The 17,723-nt window shown below is 38.8% G+C and overlaps 2 protein-coding genes across 5 annotated transcripts in view; both read left to right on the top strand.

Annotated features, from left to right (window-relative positions):
* Nucleotides 1-17,723, top strand: part of LOC129707052 (bromodomain-containing protein 8-like) — a 57,365-nt gene that overhangs the window by 30,168 nt on the left and 9,474 nt on the right. For all 4 annotated transcript variants that reach the window (XM_055651808.1, XM_055651805.1, XM_055651807.1 and 1 more), the window contains 7 exons: nucleotides 5,929-6,200; nucleotides 6,707-7,045; nucleotides 9,577-9,769; nucleotides 10,529-10,575; nucleotides 12,045-12,262; nucleotides 13,375-13,467; nucleotides 15,806-15,874. In XM_055651808.1, the coding sequence (XP_055507783.1) occupies nucleotides 5,929-6,200; nucleotides 6,707-7,045; nucleotides 9,577-9,769; nucleotides 10,529-10,575; nucleotides 12,045-12,262; nucleotides 13,375-13,467; nucleotides 15,806-15,874 (1,231 nt within the window). The remainder of the gene's footprint in view (nucleotides 1-5,928; nucleotides 6,201-6,706; nucleotides 7,046-9,576; nucleotides 9,770-10,528; nucleotides 10,576-12,044; nucleotides 12,263-13,374; nucleotides 13,468-15,805; nucleotides 15,875-17,723) is intronic.
* Nucleotides 2,710-17,723, top strand: part of LOC129707058 (small ubiquitin-related modifier 3-like) — a 261,239-nt gene continuing 246,225 nt past the window's right edge. Inside the window, exon 1 of the mRNA XM_055651818.1 lies at nucleotides 2,710-2,717. The gene's annotated coding sequence lies outside the window, so the exon portion shown is untranslated. The remainder of the gene's footprint in view (nucleotides 2,718-17,723) is intronic.

Here is a 17,723-nt window from a genome sequence, read left to right as displayed (position 1 = left end):
AGCAAACGATCACCCCACCCGTGCACTTCTATCCTCCACACTAGGGACAGTTGACAGAGGCCAATTAACCTACAAACCCGTGCACCTTTGAGATGTGGGAGGAAACCAGAGCACCCTGAGAAAACCCATGTGGTCACAGGGAGAACATGCAAACTCCATACAGACAGCTCACATAGTCAAGATCGAACCCAGATCTTACACTGTAAGTAGGAATGTTACAAAATGTTGAGATTTTAAAATTTAAGCCTATAATTTATCCCATCAGATAAAGCATTAAAAGAACTTTAATTTGATATCTAATTCACTTTCATATCTTCAGTATTAAAAAGGTTACGATCATTTTTATACTCTGAAATTAGCATCTTGTTCCCTATTGCTTTTCCATTAACTTAACACAAAAGCTGTGATCGAGGCCAGTCAATTGACATAAAAGCCCATAACTTTCTTAAAAATCAAGAGAACTGAATGAAATTTTCAGGTATTATAGCTTGAAGCATTCTGAAACAAATATGATACATCTTACTTGGATGGCCTGAAATTAAAGTATATAGTTAGTTAATTACCTAATTAAGTAGCTAATTACAAAATTAACCGTTGTGATGGAAATAGGAATAAACACCCAGACTGCCTTGAAAATTCAAAAATGTGATATTCTCAAGATCAGAACTTTAATATTATTGTAACGTTAAAACAAATAGTAAATACCCAACAAAAAAATCATATTCATCAGTGTCAAATAAATTAAATTCATCTAAATTCAATTATTAGATCTAAACATCTATCCCATTCTTAAGAAAAGGCTAAAAATTATTTTGTAAATAGCCAAAGTGTCCAAATAACAAACTGATCCCATTCACACAAGAATTCACAATATAACATGGTTTAAATCTCACTTTTTGTCATGAATATCTATGTCAAATGGAAGGAATTGAATGTTTTATTCCCATAAATTTTACTCTGTTGGTTTATAACACTGCAGCAGGCAAGGGCCGTTTTGCACAGCCATGTGTTCAAAATCCACGAATATCCACTCTCAAGATAATCAAAATCATTATTTTTTGCACAATCATGTCATAACATCTAAATTATCTATATTTTGTGTTATTGTCTATCCATGATCAATATTTTCATACTAAACATCTAACTGAAAACTATGTACTGTGGAAGTTTTTAGTCAGATAAATAGTATGAAAATATTCCACATATAGACAATAACACAAAATATAGATGACTTAGATGTTCTTATGACAAAAAATAATGAATTTGATTATCTTGAGAGTGGATGTTTGTGGATTTTGAATCGAATTGTGGCCGCCGGCATGATTTTGCTCTCAGTCACAGTCTCACAGCCACAAAGACACGGCCGATAATGGGTGCTAAATAACATATTTCGCATCAGGAGATTGAAATGAAATTACACTAAAAACTAGATAAGATGTGAAATAAACAATCTACCTTTTGTTTTGTCATGCTCTTGCGATCCGTGATTTTGAAGGCATTGAAGGCATTAGAACTTGGGTCTGACTTTAATCCAGCGATTCAATAGACCCGAAACTTAAAAAAAAAAAATGCCAACGGGATCACACAACAAAATTTCTTCATGAGTTTTTCGTACGAGCAAAGCTCTCTACGACAACCAATAAAAACCTGCATTTTAATCACCCGCCCCCTACAGCTTCAGGCAGTGCGCAGATCTGGAGCACCACTGATGGTAGGAATTTGTAACAACGCTACTGTAAGGCAACAACTCTACCCCTGCGCCACTGTGCTGCCCTAATTTACCAATTAATGCAGAGCAAATATCATTCTGTTAATAACTAGGTAATCGATGAAAGTGATGTTGATTAAGGGATAAAACATCCATAAAATTGTCTCAATGCAAAAAATGGGGAGTACAATTGGGATAATTCTCATACTCTTAGTGCTATAGGATTTTTTAATATTTGTTTTGATTTTTTTTTAAATAAGCTTTAGTTTAAGGAATAATGAGACAAACTTTTTTAAGTGGGCAGAGGATTCAGAAATCGGATGTGCAAAGTGACTTGGGACTGCTGGTGCAGGATTGTGAGCAGTTTTAGGCCCCATCTCTGAGGATCTGCTGACAGCGGACAGGGTCCTGAGGGGGTTTCTGAGAATGATCCCGGGGATGCTTGGGTTAACATGAGGAGCGTTTGATGAATCTGGGCTTTTACTTGCTGGTGTTTAAAGGATGGTGGTGGATCCCATTGAAACCTACCAAAAAATGAAATGCCTACAGAGAAATGTGAGGTGTTGCATTTTGGGAAGTCTAACATGGGCAGGACATTCACATGCATGGTAGGGCTATGGGGAGTGTTGTAGAGCAGAGAGGATCTAGGAGTGCAGGTGCATGGTTCCTTAAAGACCATGTCGCAGGTAAGGTGGTCAAAAAGGCTTTTGGTACATTCATCTTCATCAGTCAGAGTATTGAGTATAGAAGTTGGGAGGCCATGTTGCAATTGTAAAATATGTTGGTGAGACCGCATTTAAAGTATTGTGTTGTCAGTTCTGGGCACCATGTTATAGGAAAGATGATGCCAAGCTGGAAAGGGTACAGAGAAGATATTCAAGGATGTTGCAGGACTGGAGGGTCTGAGCTATAAAGAGAAGTTGATTGAATGTTTAATGTTGAGCTCTGTTTTGAGAGGCCTGGTTCTGCACTGTATCACTCTATGACTCTACATACAGTGTACATGGGGGGATGTTTCCAGTATTGGGGAAAGTCTAGGACCAGAGGGCACAGCCTCATAATAAAAAGACACAACTTTAGAATACAGATGCGGTGGATGGTGAATCTGTGGAATTCATTGCCACAGACGGTGGTGGAGGCTTAGTTGGGTTAGTTTAGAGATTTAGTTTAGAAAAATACATTGTGGAAACAGGTACTTTGGACAACGAGTCCTTGCTGACCAATGACCTTGCTGACCAGTACACTAGTTCTTTCCTACGCACTAGGGACAATTTACAGAAGCCAATTAACCTACAAACCTGCACGCCTTTGGAATGTGGGCGGTAAAGGGAGCATTGGTCACACAGTCACAAGGAGAACGTACAAACCCCGTACAGTCACCACCCGTTGTCCCATTGTGCACTTTTAAGGCGGAGATTGACGGTTTCTTGATTAGTAAGGGCATCAAAGGTAACAGGGAAATGGCACGGAGAGGGTAAAATAGATGGCAGAGCAGTCGATGGGCCGAATGGGCTAATTCTGCGCCTATGTCTTATGGTCCAATAGTATCTTAACTGAAAGTTTGCTCTTTGGACAGTGTAGCAGTTCCTCAAAATTGCAGTGAGCCAATATTGTCCCTGGATTGGGACTTGAATCTGCAGCCAATGGCACCCATTTGACTTTGTTCTTTGAGCAGGGAGATTTTGAGCTGGGCAATATTATGGCAAAAACTGTTGACCTTTCTCTTTCTGAGCCCCTTAAATTTGCCCGTCTTTGAATAGGAACACTTAACTTCCATGTGGAATCATGTGGCTGATATATGATTTTCAATAAAGGATCCTTCACATTGGTCTGTGAATTTTATTTGACATTTGTTTCTGATTATATAACCTATTTTGCAGGATAATTTGTCAGTAAAAGAGCTGTGTTATCATGTACAGTTCTTGTTGTATGGAACTTTGTTCCTTTTGCTGGAAATATAGTACTAGACATATTTTTGTTGCTTGTTGCTAAGAATTAATGGAGGCCTGGAAAAATATAAAATTTGAATTATATAGACTTTGATGGTTGGAACTCACTGAGAAAAGGTAATGAACGTAATATACATCGATACATTGAATAAAAAGCAAACTGATGTTAAATTTATATATAGTCAAGCAAGCGCATTGGAATTATATTAGTTTGAAAAGGGAACAATCAAGGAAGAAATGAGGAATAATAGTTCTGAAGAACTAAAAATAAATTGAGTGCATTTCACTCGCACAGACGAGGTTGAGATTTAATGGAAATTTTCTAAGTTATTGTGAATTTTATTTTAATACATAATTTTGAGTGATTGGCTACAAATCGGTATAGTCTCAATAAAATGAAAAAAAGTAGAAGAAACATTAATTTCTTGCAGCATTTAAACTGGGAACAAAAACAAATGCTTTTGCTTCAGTGAAGTCCTGTAAGAAGATAACAAATAATTTGAGTCTTAAACTGAATTTAACTTCTAGGGCTCCCATGGTAGGATTAGAATTCAGGGCTCTGATTGTTGGTCCAGATCCCCAGATTACTGGTTCGGTAAGCAGTTAAACTACACCTTTACCATGATATAACAGGTCAATAGAATAGATGAAGTGCTGGAACAGGAATAGATATGATGATTGAAATGATCTTGTCCTGTGCCGTAGTTCCTTCGAATAAGCAAATGTTGTCTCACTAATTAACAGAAAGACTGAAGAAATGCTATCCATGGCTGTATTTCTCAATAACCTGATGCATGCTCAATCATTCTAACTGATCATTAGCTCTGAATTGAAACTTTTTAACAAAAGGGACAGGACTTCAGGAAATGATAATGTTGAATAAATAACTTTGTGAGCAGTGGATGGTGTAAGATTGAGCGGTCTAAATCTTCTGGTGGTGATGGTGTGCAGATCGGGAAAATTAAAGAGCTGGAAAAAACACATTGTAAAGGAAGGTAGACAAAAATGCTGGAGAAACACAGCGGGTGAGGCAGCATCTATGGAGCGAAGGAAATGGGGAAAGGTTCGGGTCGAAACCCTTCTTCAGATTGTAAAGGAAATGTCTATAATAGCTTCTTTATAGGTGAGATGCAACAGCAACCATTCTAGGTTTCTTAGTAAAACCCATGCTTTTCATTGAAGTGCATCATACACACTGGATTTAAAATTCCTACACTGACACTGTTCTGAATTTGAAAGAACACTTGACTTCCTACACATCAAAAGAAAAGTAAAATCAAACCATCGCTCTCACAACTTTTGGAAAATCTAAAATCTAATGATTACGGTTCACATGTTGTTTATGTGAAATAGTGTTTACAGGTGCATCTAAGATTATTTCCAAGATTTTTTGCTTCATTTCAGCCTAATACAACCTTTTGGTATTCATCAATTTGTTGTTGCTTTTTGGGACAATCTTTAACTGCTTTAGGGAGAAGGGATGGGTGACGTTTCGGGTCAAGACCGGGCTGAATTGAACCTGAAGAAGGGTCTTGACCCGAAAAGTCACCCATTCCTTCTCTCCAGAGATGCTGCCTGTCCCGCTGTTACTCCAGTATTTTGTGTCTCCTAATCTCAGTTGTTCAACAGAAAGACAAATGATTAAATACCATTCATTTCCACCCAGGAAAGCAGATGGAGAGAGAATTTCCATTGACTGTTCATGAGACAATGATGGGCAACTTTTGGGAGGTCTTTAGAATTATTTTGTCAGCCTAAAATGTAGCTCAACACTGCAATCGAAGAACGTACCAGGCAACAAATAATCTGCAGACTTTCTTGATAATACCCTATTGAAGTTAATTAAATAGGCGAATAGTTGAGCATAAAACTCTTATCTTATTAATAACTGAGATGCCCCGAGAATGAAATCTATGCACTTTCTGGTAAACTGCAAGCCTGTTTTGCTTTCAGGTAACCAATTGGTTCACAGATAAATAGCTAAACCAGGTGAGAAGAAATCATTGCAATATTCTATTACATAGTGCTTGGTGAGTGCAGTAATTACCCTGAGAATATATTTTCCATTTGTTCAAAGTTCCATTTTGTTTTTGCTCAAGATTCCAAATATCAGGTTGTGATGCTAATTATGTTGTTAAATCGTGTAAGATGTCCGTTTTGCAGGATGTCTGATTAGAATTACAGGAAATATCCTGTTAAAAGAAAAAATAGTTGTTGAAATTGTTCTAATGTTTGGAGAATAATTGTATTTTCCGATGTTTATTTCTGCAGTTGAGGAAACCACCATATGTGTTCAGGTAGAGAGCTGTGTGGAGCAGCCAGCTCTCTCGGTATCCGGAGAACTGTCTGGCTTCTCGGTGTTAATTGACTCTGGTGAAAGTAGGTGTCTACCATCCGGCACTCTGCAGATCGCAAGACAAAGAGAGAGCATTGCGGATCAGCACCGGTCAAAGCAAGTTGAAGGCAATACAACAGTATCTAATTATACAGATGTACTTAATTTGGGAAATCCTGCAGACATTCTAGCAATTATTGAAGAAAAGGTAAATAGTTTTTCAAACAACATCATAATATTATTAATCCCTTGAAGCTCTTCCCCACTTGTAGAAATCTCTTTGGTAAGGTTCAGTTTCCAAACCTCTGCTTTGATGCATTTGAATGGCTTAGACAATAGACAATAGGTGCAGGAGTAGGCCATTTGGCCCTTCGAGCCAGCACCGCCATTCAATGTGATCATGGCTGATCATCCACAATCAGTACTCCGTTCCTGCTGTTTCCCCATATCCCCTGACTCCACTGTCTTTAAGAGCTGTGTAATCTGGGAGAAATTGTGAATGGGAGGTCAGTTTATGCCATCTAATGGTGCAACAAAGTTCCCCAACTCAATTTAGGATTCAAAATCTCTTTGCAAGAATATGTTTCTATTGGCTTCCTTTAGGAATTACTAAATTATGCAGGCTTCTTGGAAGAACAATAAGAAAATGGACGTTTATACATGAAATCAATAGGAATTAGGAGCAGCTGATAGATCATCTGTTATTTTTTTTAGGTGGAGGAACCACAGCTGATTGATGTTCCTACTGATGTTGGAGAGCAGCTAGCAGCGACAGAGGAAAATTCTGCCTCCCTGTTTCAGACGGAGCCGATGATAAAGGAGGAAACTGAAGAAATCGATCAACAGGCTCACAAATCAGACTGTCGACCCAGTGATGAGAGACAGATATTGGCTGGATTGGACTCTACAGACAATTTAGTTATCAAGATTAAACAGGAATTGCCAGATGAAGGAGAGGAAGAGCAAGAACAGGAAGAAGAGTCAATTTTAGGACATGTGCAACAGATGGCAAGTGCAGGAAAAATGGCAAATTTTCTAGGCCTGAAATCCGAGGTGAGATGGTGGAGAAAGTTTATGACAAATTATATGTCGTTGTATTTTAATAAATATATATATATAAAGGGTATTGGAATGATACCAAAAGTAAATTAATATATTGTTTACAATCTTCATTTCTGCTTTGCGAGCCCCCACTCCCTCATCTTTACTATGGACGTTCAGTCACTCTACATCTCCATCCCCCACCAGGAAGGCCTTAAAGCCCTCCGTTTCTTCCTCGACCGCAGAACCATCCAATTTCCCTCAACTGACACCCTACTCCGCCTCGTGGAGCTGGTCCTCACCCTGAACAACTTCTCCTTTGACTCCTCCAAGTCCAAGGCGTAGCTATGGACACCCACATGGGCCCCAGCTATGCCTGCCTCTTTGTTGGGTATGTTGAATAATCCCTCGCCCTATCTCTACACTTCCCTGACACACTGGCCCTATCCCCGAACTCTTTCTCCGTTACATTGATGACTACATCGGTGCTAGGCCCTGCACCCATGCAGAACTCATGGACTTCATCAACTTTAACACCAATTTACATCCTGCATTCAAATTTACTTGAACCATCTCTGACACCCACCTCCCCTTTCTTGATCTCACAGTCTCCATCACAGGAAATAGACTAATGACCGAAGTCTTATTACAAACCCACTGACTCTCACAACTATCTCGACTACACTTCTTCCCACTCTGCTTCCAGCAAAGACACTATCCCCTACTCCCAATTCCACCGTCTACGCCGCATCTGTGCCCAAGATGAGGTGTTCCATAATAGGACATCCGAGATGTCCTTATTCTTTAGGGAATGGGGATTCCCCTTTCCCATCATAGATAACGCCCTCACTCCTCGGTACCTCGCAGCTCCGCCCTTGCTCCCCCTCCCCTTAGACGCAACAGAGACTGTTTCCCCCCTAGTCCTTACTTTCCACCCCATAAACCTCTGCAATTTCTGCCACCTCCAACGGGATCCCACCACTAGCCCTATTTTCCCATCTCCACCCCTTTCCGCCTTCCGCAGAGGCCATTCCCTCCGCAACTCCCTGATTAACTCATCACTTCCCACCCAAACCACCCCCTCCCCAGGTACTTTCCCCAGCAACTGCAGAAAATGCAACACCTGTCGCTATACATCCTCCCTCAACTCTGTCCTGGGATCCCAACAGTCCTTTCAGGTTAGGCAGAGGTTCACTTGCACCTCCTCCAACCTTATCTACTGTATCCATTGTTCAAGATGTGGACTCTTGTACGTCGGCGAGACCAAACGCAGACTGGGGGATCGTTTCACTGAACACCTTCGCTCAGCCCGCGTGAACCAAACTGAACTCCCGGTTGCTGGACACTTTAATTCTCCTTTCCATTCCTACACAGACCTTTCTGTCCTCAGTCTCCTCGATTGTCAGAGTGAGGCTAAATGTTAATTGGAGGAACAGCATCTGATATTTCACAGGCAGCTTACAGCCCAGTGTTATGAATATTGATATCTCACACTTCCGGTTGCCCCGGAATTCCCTCTCTCTCCATCCTTCCCCCACCCAAGATGCACCAGCTTTTCATTTTCACCCTACAAACAGCTAACAATGGCCTGTTTCCTTTATCATCATTACTTTTTTTACATTACTTTCATTTCATTGTTCTTTATCTCTCCACATCACCGTCTATATCTCTCGTTTTCCTTATCCCTAACCAGTCTGAAGAAAGGTCTCGACCCAAATCGTCACCCTTTCCTTCGCTCCAGAGATGCTGCCTGTCCCGCTGAGTTACTCCTGCTTTTTGTGTCTATCTTCGACTTAAACCAGCATCTGCAGTTCCAACAAATTGATTACAAAATGTTGTGTTCAATATTAATAATATTGGAAAATGGCTAGCAATATTTAGGAATAAGTAAAAAATAGTGTCTGCCTCTCTTGAAACACACTATTCAGAGTAAATGATAAATTTACCTTCAGATTTTGAGAAACACTGGCAAATGTATTATGTGGTGGTAGACAGTCTTTTTGATGATGTTAATTATCCTGTGCCAGTGGTTTAATCCAATAACATTAAATAAAAATGAAAATGCTGAAAATGCTCAGAACACCAGGCAAAACCAGTGTGGAGCGAGAGTGTGTTCATATTTTAGGTCAGTAAACATTTAGTAGAACTTTTTCCAGAAATGTGATTGTTTATTTGAGATAATGCTATATTTTTCTTCTCAAACAATGAAAGAACAGTGGTCGATGCCAATGAAGTAATGTGCAGCTCGGAGGTGACATGATTGCGTCACTTTGATCTCCATGCATGGGTTGATGAGCCTTGGAGGAGTGTTCAAAATATTACAGCCAATGGTGAAGTTGACAATACTGAGTTGAGAGTGGACATGAATTAAACAAAAACCTGGATTGTATTGAGCTGCACTAATCTTTTTATCATTTCAAAATTCCCCTTCATTTTTAGAAAACAATTTAATTTTTTTCTACAGAGGTCATAGCTCTTCACTGAAAATTAGGTACCCTAATCTCGTTGGCCCATTTTTTAAAGGTTGAATTCTGTCACAATAGGCACTGGGACTGGAACACGTTTTGCCGAGGGGCACCATGCGAAGTAAAAGTACATCTGAGGAAACTACACATCCCCTGCCACGGGGCACTGCACGAAGCAAAAGTACCTCTGAGGAAACTGGTCAGATGTCTCCGAGGAGCTTCACACAGTGCAAAAGTACTTCTATTGAAGTGGGACCATCTGAAATTGTAGGTCAGTGGAATAGGAAGTGAGTGGGACTCGTTTGTAATAAAAGATCGTAAATAAAACTCCAACCTAATCTGGCAGACTTAATCATTTTCTCCATATATAATAATATTTAACAAAATATTTAATAATTTGCTAAAATTATTTACTGTTTCGTTTTCTCCTTCCCCTCTCCCCGACCTACATTCATATTGTCCGGTTATCTCTATTGGAAATGTATCAGTGGTCATCAATGGTAACCTTTGTGGACTACCATACCCCTCCCTACTTCCCACCATCATCTCCCGATATAGTGATGAATCTGAATAGATTCATTCCAGGCATTTGCTTGCGTACTGTCATGTGTCACTTGTGTTTCATTAAAGAGAAATATCAAGGATTGTTCATCTGTTTTTTTTCATACTATCACAAAGCATTCCACCCCCCCCCCATGAAAAGGCAACTAATCTTTGCTCAACCGCACTGCCCAACAGCAGTAATAAATAAGGATTGGTGCAAATGAACCTACAAATGCAATATAACGCCCTGTATTTCTAAGCCACGCCACAATCAACCTGAGCCCCGCCATAGTAAACTATACATTTTGTATTAATGTTATTGATTCGTATCAGTAAAGTTTTGCTATCTTGAGCAAGAGAATTTTCAAGTGGTACACAGATTGATGGTGATAATCTTTTCAGCAGATCACAGTTTTATGGATGATGCTATTATTATTTGTTCAATATTAACATTAATGCAAGATTCCACTTTCCTTTCAATCTTTAGACGCCACAAAGGAAGAGACCCGATTAGTTTTAAAGGGTCAGATCAAGGTACTGCTCACCTGTTTTTGTTTCAGTTGATGTGATTGTGGATGTGATTGAATCTGTAAATTTGTATTGTAAGTTTACTTGGATTTATATACACTATGATAGAGAGAATGGCTTCATGAACTGATCTTATAAAATTGCTAAACGTTAATATTTCCTTTTACTGAAATCTGTTGTTGTTTTGTTGCATAATATACACATTTCAGATGAATATTTTAGAACATACAGTGGAACTGCACTGGAACAGGTGCGCCCAGGATGCCAATCTCACTGCACAGAGTTGGTCTCTCTTCATTTCCTACATGTTCATTGCCATTGTTCCTGATTCCAGCACCTCTCCTGGCAATATCTTCTGGGCACCTACCTCTCTAAAAACCTTACCTCGCACATCTCCTTTAAACTATCTTCACCTCATCGTAAACCTATACTTACAGTTATTCGACATTTACACCCTGGGGAAAAAAGATTAATTAGCAACCCCACTATCTAGAATTTTAAATACTTCTATCATGTCACTTCTCAGTCTCGCGCAGAGAGATTGTTCCTCCAGGCTGAAGAATTTGGACCAGGGATCACAATCTCAGAAATTCTTAAGGGGTTGGACAGGCTAGATGCAGGAAGATTGTTCCCGATGTTGGGGAAGTCCAGGACAAGGGGTCACAGCTTAAGGATAAGGGGGAAATCCTTTAAAACCGAGATGAGGAGAACTTTTTTCACACAGAGAGTGGTGAATCTCTGGAACTCTCTGCCACAGAGGGTAGTTGAGGCCAGTTCATTGGCTATATTTAAGAGGGAGTTAGATGTGGCCCTTGTGGTCAAGGGGATCAGAGGGTATGGAGAGAAGTCAGGTACGGGATACTGAGTTGGATGATCAGCCATGATCATATTAATGACCTACTCCTGCACCTAATTTCTATGTTTCTATGTTTCTAAAAAGGTCTAAGATGAGAAGAAATTTACCTTACTTAAAGGGTAGCAAATTCTTGAAATTGCTTATCTCAGAGGGCCTTGGTAGCTCTGTGATTGTTATCATTCAAAAAAGAGGTTAATAGATTTTTGGATATTATTAAGGGAATTGGAATGTGGGAATAGTGCAGGAAAATGGTACTGAGGTTGAAACTCAGCCATGATCTTGCAAAGTGGAAATCATACTTGGAAAGGTTGGGTGGGTCTATTCCACCTCTTAAATCTTGCATTAATAGTTGAGAGCAGGAATAAGTTGTTTTGTTCAGCAATGCTCAAAAATAATCCGTCTGGCTGACTAAAATTTATTTTAATCTATTTTCATCTCGGATTATTGTTAGGTTATTTTTCATTGTAATAATCCACCTATGTAAAAACTAACCAAACATGAGAAGTTATGCAAAAGGGCAGAAAGGCGATGGAGAAACGTTTATGTTGTTTGCGATATATGTTGAGATAAGGTCAAGCACCGTGCTGTTCTCATTGACGAGAATGTTATTTGTTTGCAGCTGCAGGAGATGCTTATTCCCAAAGAGGAAGATGGAGCTAGTGAAGCTGCCAGTGTGGATGAGACCAGGGAGGAGGAACCAAATGAGATTTATATGTCAGAAACTGATAACGAACCACCTGTCAGTGAAAGTGACGATGGATTCAGTATTCACAATTCTCATTTACAATCATCTGTCCTTGCTGATTCAATCCCCAGCAGCCCTGCTTCCTCTCAGTTGTAAGTTTACAAACTTTTTTTTACTAACTCTTGAAAGGAGGTGCAAAATATACCGGTATATGCAGCTCAACATGACTACATTAATATTTAGTTTAACCCTGCACAATAGATCTTTGGTCATCATTATAAGTGTTCTATACTTGCAATGGCAAAAATGTATCTTTCATATGTAGGAGAGTAAGTTGAATTCACCTGTTGCTTCTAATCCTTTTTATCGATTTAAGCAGTTAAATAGTCACATATTAAGCAGATGCATTTAACTCCACTGGTGGGTATCTAAAGAAATCATGTTCCCGTGCACCTTAGAAAAATAATCACATTCATCTTTTTAATTCTTTTTTCTCATTGCATTGCCACATTTAGATTATCGTACAACAAAATGGTATATAGATTTTCAGAATCTATAGAATTTTGGAAGATGCCAAACAATGTTTCCAGAGCTGCCTCCTTCAAAACTGTAGGATGCAGATCATAAGATCCTGTAGATGAATTGTCTTTTGGATCCATTAATTTCCTCAATGCTTACTTTTTTAACAAATGTGTTTCTTGAACTCCTCATTCATGCTAGTTCTCCACTATTTCTGGAGATTATCTGGGCCTTTGGCTGCTATAAAAAAAAGTATATTATTTGCAGTACTAGTTTACAAGTTATAGTAGAATTAGGCCATTCGGCCCATCGAGTCTACTGCCATTCAATCATGGCTGATCTCTGCCTCCTAATCCCATTTTCCTGCCTTCTCCCCATTACCCTTTACACCCGTTCTAATCAAGAATTTGTCTATCTCTGTCTAAAATATCCACTGACTTGTCCTGCACAGCCCTCTGTGGCAATGTTCCAAGATCAAGATTCACTTTAATTGTCACGTGTACCAATTAAGGTACAGTGAAATTTGAGTTCCACAGATTAACTACCCTCTGATTAATGAAGTTCCTCCTCACCTCCTTTCTAAAAGAATGCCCTTTAATTCTGAGGCTATGACCTCTCGTCCTAGACTCTCCCACCAGTGGAAACATCCGTCCCACATCCACTTTGCCTTTCATTATTCTGTAAGTTTTATTACTGCCATCTATTTTAGAAGTCTAACTTTGTTTACCTTGCTCACCATCTTTAGTTCAGTTTGTAGTGAAGACCAGGAAGCCATACAAGCTCAAAAAATTTGGAAAAAGGCTATTATGCTCGTGTGGAGAGCAGCTGCTAATCACAGGTTAGTGCAATTCTGCAATGTTATCTCTACTTGAAGGGAACATTTACAAGCAATAACCCTAAAAGAGTCATTATAATCTGTTGACAATGAAGGTTAACAATAGCATGACGAGATGCCTTTAATGAAAGAAATGGCATCAGTTTGGTAAATTTATTCTCATGGTTAATTAGTAGGAATGATGGAATCAGAACAGGATTTCGCTAATGGGTGATATTTTGAACACATTGGAGAAAAAGCACCACACTGCTGTATGAATCCCAAAGATTCTGGGCGGGAGAATTCCTGTAAATAGATTTGTCCTGCTTTTTGTAATCATGACAAAATGTTGAGTAATTTCCTTGTGTACCAGAATAGCATGGCTAGTTCTTAGTTTTATTCTGGAACACCTCTTCAGCATTGCAGCTCAGATGTTAGGCCTTTCCTGTATCTACGCCACTCTATGACAATGGAAATTCACTTACACTAACATGTAAAGTGAATTTAATTAACTGAAGATAGTGGATCTTCATGATGTGGCAAATCAGCCTGCAACTTCTTGATGAAGATGGTTGCAAATCTTTCAACACTAATACATTGTGTTCTGTCATCAGAGAAGTTACAATGCTAAAGTTGCATGCTTCTTGTAGTAATTAGAGTAATTGAGTTAAACAGATGGAAACAAGCCCTTTGATGTAAATCTTCAATACTGACCAAGTTGCCTACCTGAGCCAGTGCCATTTGCATGTCGTTGACCCTTTTCTATCCTGTCCAAATGTCCTTTAAATGTTGTGATTGTACTGCCTCTACCATTCCTTGCAGCTCATTCTACATATCCACCATGTCCTTCGTGACACAATTGAACCTCCCAAGTCCCCTTCAAATCTGTCCCCTTTCAGCTTAAATTTATGCCTTCTTGTTTTTAGACTCTCCTACCTTACTCTAGGAAAAAGACCATTCATTGTTTCTATGCCAGTTATAATTTTATATCGCCCTGGAAGGTCACTCCTCGACCTCCTATGCTCCAGGGATAAAAGGGATAAAAGCTCCAGCCAATCCAGTCTCCCCTTTTAACTCAAGCCCTACGGCCCTGGTAACATCCTTGTGAATCTTTCCTGCACCCTTTCCAGCTAATGACGTCTGATTTATAGCAAGATGACACAATAGTCCAAGTGTTGTTCCACCATACCCCCGGGTTTCTCAGTCGTATAACACTCACTGGGGCTCTGCCATTTACTGTATAAGGCCTGCAATGGTTCACTTGTTCGTGAATTCCAGCTTCCATTTCTTGACCCACTTTCCCAGTTCACTAGATCCTGTAGGAATCATAAATAAACTTCTTCACCCTCTGTTACACAATCAATGTTGGTGTTATCTGGAAACCTACTAACCACGTCAACTGCATTCTCATCCAAATAGTTAATATAGATGACAAACAACAGTGAGTGAACCCAGCACTAATCCTTGCAGCACAAGACCTACAGTTTGTAAAACAACCCTCAATTATCATCCTCTGACTTTTACTAGGTTCAATTGGTTGTCAGATTGTTTAATTCTGTTTTTGGCATGCTTCTTTAACTGCTTAACATGCAAGCAGTTCTACGCAGTAGCTTCATTGGGTTGGCAACTTGGTGTGTCTGACACTTTAGGCTTGCTTTACTCATTGAACCAGAGATGTTGGAGAGGAGATTTACTGGGTCATGAGTTACAAATTGTAGTGGAATACAATATGCTACTATGACTGATGCTCAGTTTTTGAGTTTCTGGAACTGATCTGAACATTGAAAATAGGTGCAGGAGTAGGCCATTCGGCCCTTCAAGCCTGCACAGCCATTCAATATGATCATGGCTGATCATCCAACTCAGTATCCCGTACCTGCCTTCTCCCCATACCCCCTGATCCCTTTAGCCACAAGGGTCACATCTAACTCCCTCTTAAATATAGCCAATGAATTGGCCTCAACTACCTTCTGTGGCAGAGAATTCCAGAGATTCACCACTCTCTGTGTGAAAATTTATTTTCTCATCTCGGTCCTAAAAGAATTCCCCCTTATCCTTAAACTGTGACCCTCTTGTTCTGGACTTCCCCAACATCAGGAACAATCTTCCTGCATCTAGCCTGTCCAACCCCTTAAGAATTTTGTAAGTTTCTATAAGATCCCCCTTATTATATTGAGTAGAGTCGGTGGTGACGTTTGGCATCGTGAGGACGCTACTGGTCACTCCTTCCCACAAGTTGTGTGCTTGTTGGCTTGGGAATGCATGGCAGTATATTTAATAGACGAGTGCTGATCACAGAACAATGTTGATGTTTTACAACATTTTCTCTTACTGTTTCAAATATATATTCTTTGTTTTTCAGATACGCTAATGTATTCCTTCAACCAGTAACAGATGATATCGCCCCAGGATATCATAGTATTGTACACAGGTCAGCTTTATGAACAAGCATAGCAAATTCATCATAGTTCTGCCGGTTTTATAAAGTGATTCTTGCGATTAGTCCTCTCTCTCGAATACAACAAATTATTTGGTGGACTTGCCCAGTTTAATGTATTTTCTATTTTTGTATGAAATTGGTGATAATAATACTGCAGAATTAACTGAGACTCTGAAAGCTTTGTGGCATAAAGTTATATGTAATGCCAAAATAATTGAATCCTGCAGAATTAATTTTAAATCTACTGATGATAAATTGTTTTATGTTGATATTCTGTAAATCATCACCCTTTTCAAGGATCTTTTCAAAAGTTTACTTATAACTATTATTATAATCTATGATAATATGTTATAATCTATGAAAGAAATCTGCAAAGCACGGAACTATAAAATGTAAATCTTTAAAATTGCTCTAACATTGGAATTTGCAGAAAATTCTTATAAGCAGTTTTTACACTGTTTAATAATTGTCATCATTTTTACAAGGTGTAATGGTTTCGTTATTTCTATAGATTAATTTGCAAAACTCTATAATCTCAAGCGTAGGGTCATTTGATTATATTACAAAGACGTTAAAAAATGGACGCCCATATGTACCTTTGTAAAAATTCATATTGTACAGTTTTAAATATGCCAGTATTAGGAATCATAACTTTTAAGGTAATACAGTATCTCAGAGTAATATAGCAGTTTTGAGATGTGTGTTTATGTGCAGAACCCTTCGAGTTTATATCCTTGGCTCCTCTACACATTACAAAATGAAAGTGCAGAGCTTCAAATGTTGAGAAAATAATATGGTCTGGAACCCGAAAAAATCTATTCTGGTTTAAAAAATGAGATAAATTAGTGTAATTCCGTGAAGATACAGCTTGTTACATCAATGGCTATGGCTGGAATTGTACTTTTCCAACAAAGAATAATGTGCCGTATAGAGAGAGAACTCTCGCTGACTTTTCTTTCACCCCCGTTTGAACCCAGGAGTCTGAAAATCACAAACTAGATTAGCATTCATTGAGATGAAAGCATTTATTCCAGCTTTTTATGTAAAGATTTTTTCGGTTATGTGCTGGTTGGATGATAGCTAATACTGGATATTCCTGTGCTATCCTTTTAAGATTAGCTTGCTTGAACCAAAAAGTCCTAACCTCGATCTGGCAGGTCTCATGTAAAATTAACTTTTTTAGCCTCTGCCCAATTATACATATAATCCAATTTGCATTTATAAACTCTGATAATTCAATGGAAAGATTTTCATTACATCAATTCAATAATGCTTCATGTGTCTCCTAAAACCATTATAGCTGCATTGGAATTCAAAGCAAAGTCTGATTCTCCTATATCCTATTGTGGACATTGGACTTTTTCTATGGAATTGATGCGTTACAATGCTGAGAACTATGCTCTGCACTCTGAATTTTCCCCTTTGCTCTACTTATTGTGCTTGAGTTTGGTTTGATTGTATTGTGTATGGCATACCTAATCTGCTTGGATAGCATGCAAAACAATGCTTTTCACTGTACCTCGGTACGCATGGCAATAATAAACCTAAAACCCCAAGCAAGCATTTACTTCCCTTTTCTTAAACTTAGAGATAAATTAATAAAATAATTGAGTGGGTAAATAAGTGGGTATGCATTTTAACCTTATGTTAACTGATGTCAGTAACAAAAATATTGTGCACTGAATTAACATGATGTTGTCTTAAGACGCATTTATGCACAAGAATATTTTAAGAATGAGACTGTCGTGAGAGATGATAGATTTCAGCCAGCTGTCATTTTCATTGCCAGAGCTTCTCAAATATTTATAAATAAGTACTTTTCAACGTGTATATGTGTTGC

This window comes from Leucoraja erinacea, chromosome 20 (genome assembly GCF_028641065.1).
Source record: "Leucoraja erinacea ecotype New England chromosome 20, Leri_hhj_1, whole genome shotgun sequence".
Lineage (NCBI taxonomy): Eukaryota > Metazoa > Chordata > Chondrichthyes > Rajiformes > Rajidae > Leucoraja > Leucoraja erinaceus.
Note: the sequence above shows the minus strand (reverse complement) of the source record. Positions and strands in the feature narration are given on the sequence as shown.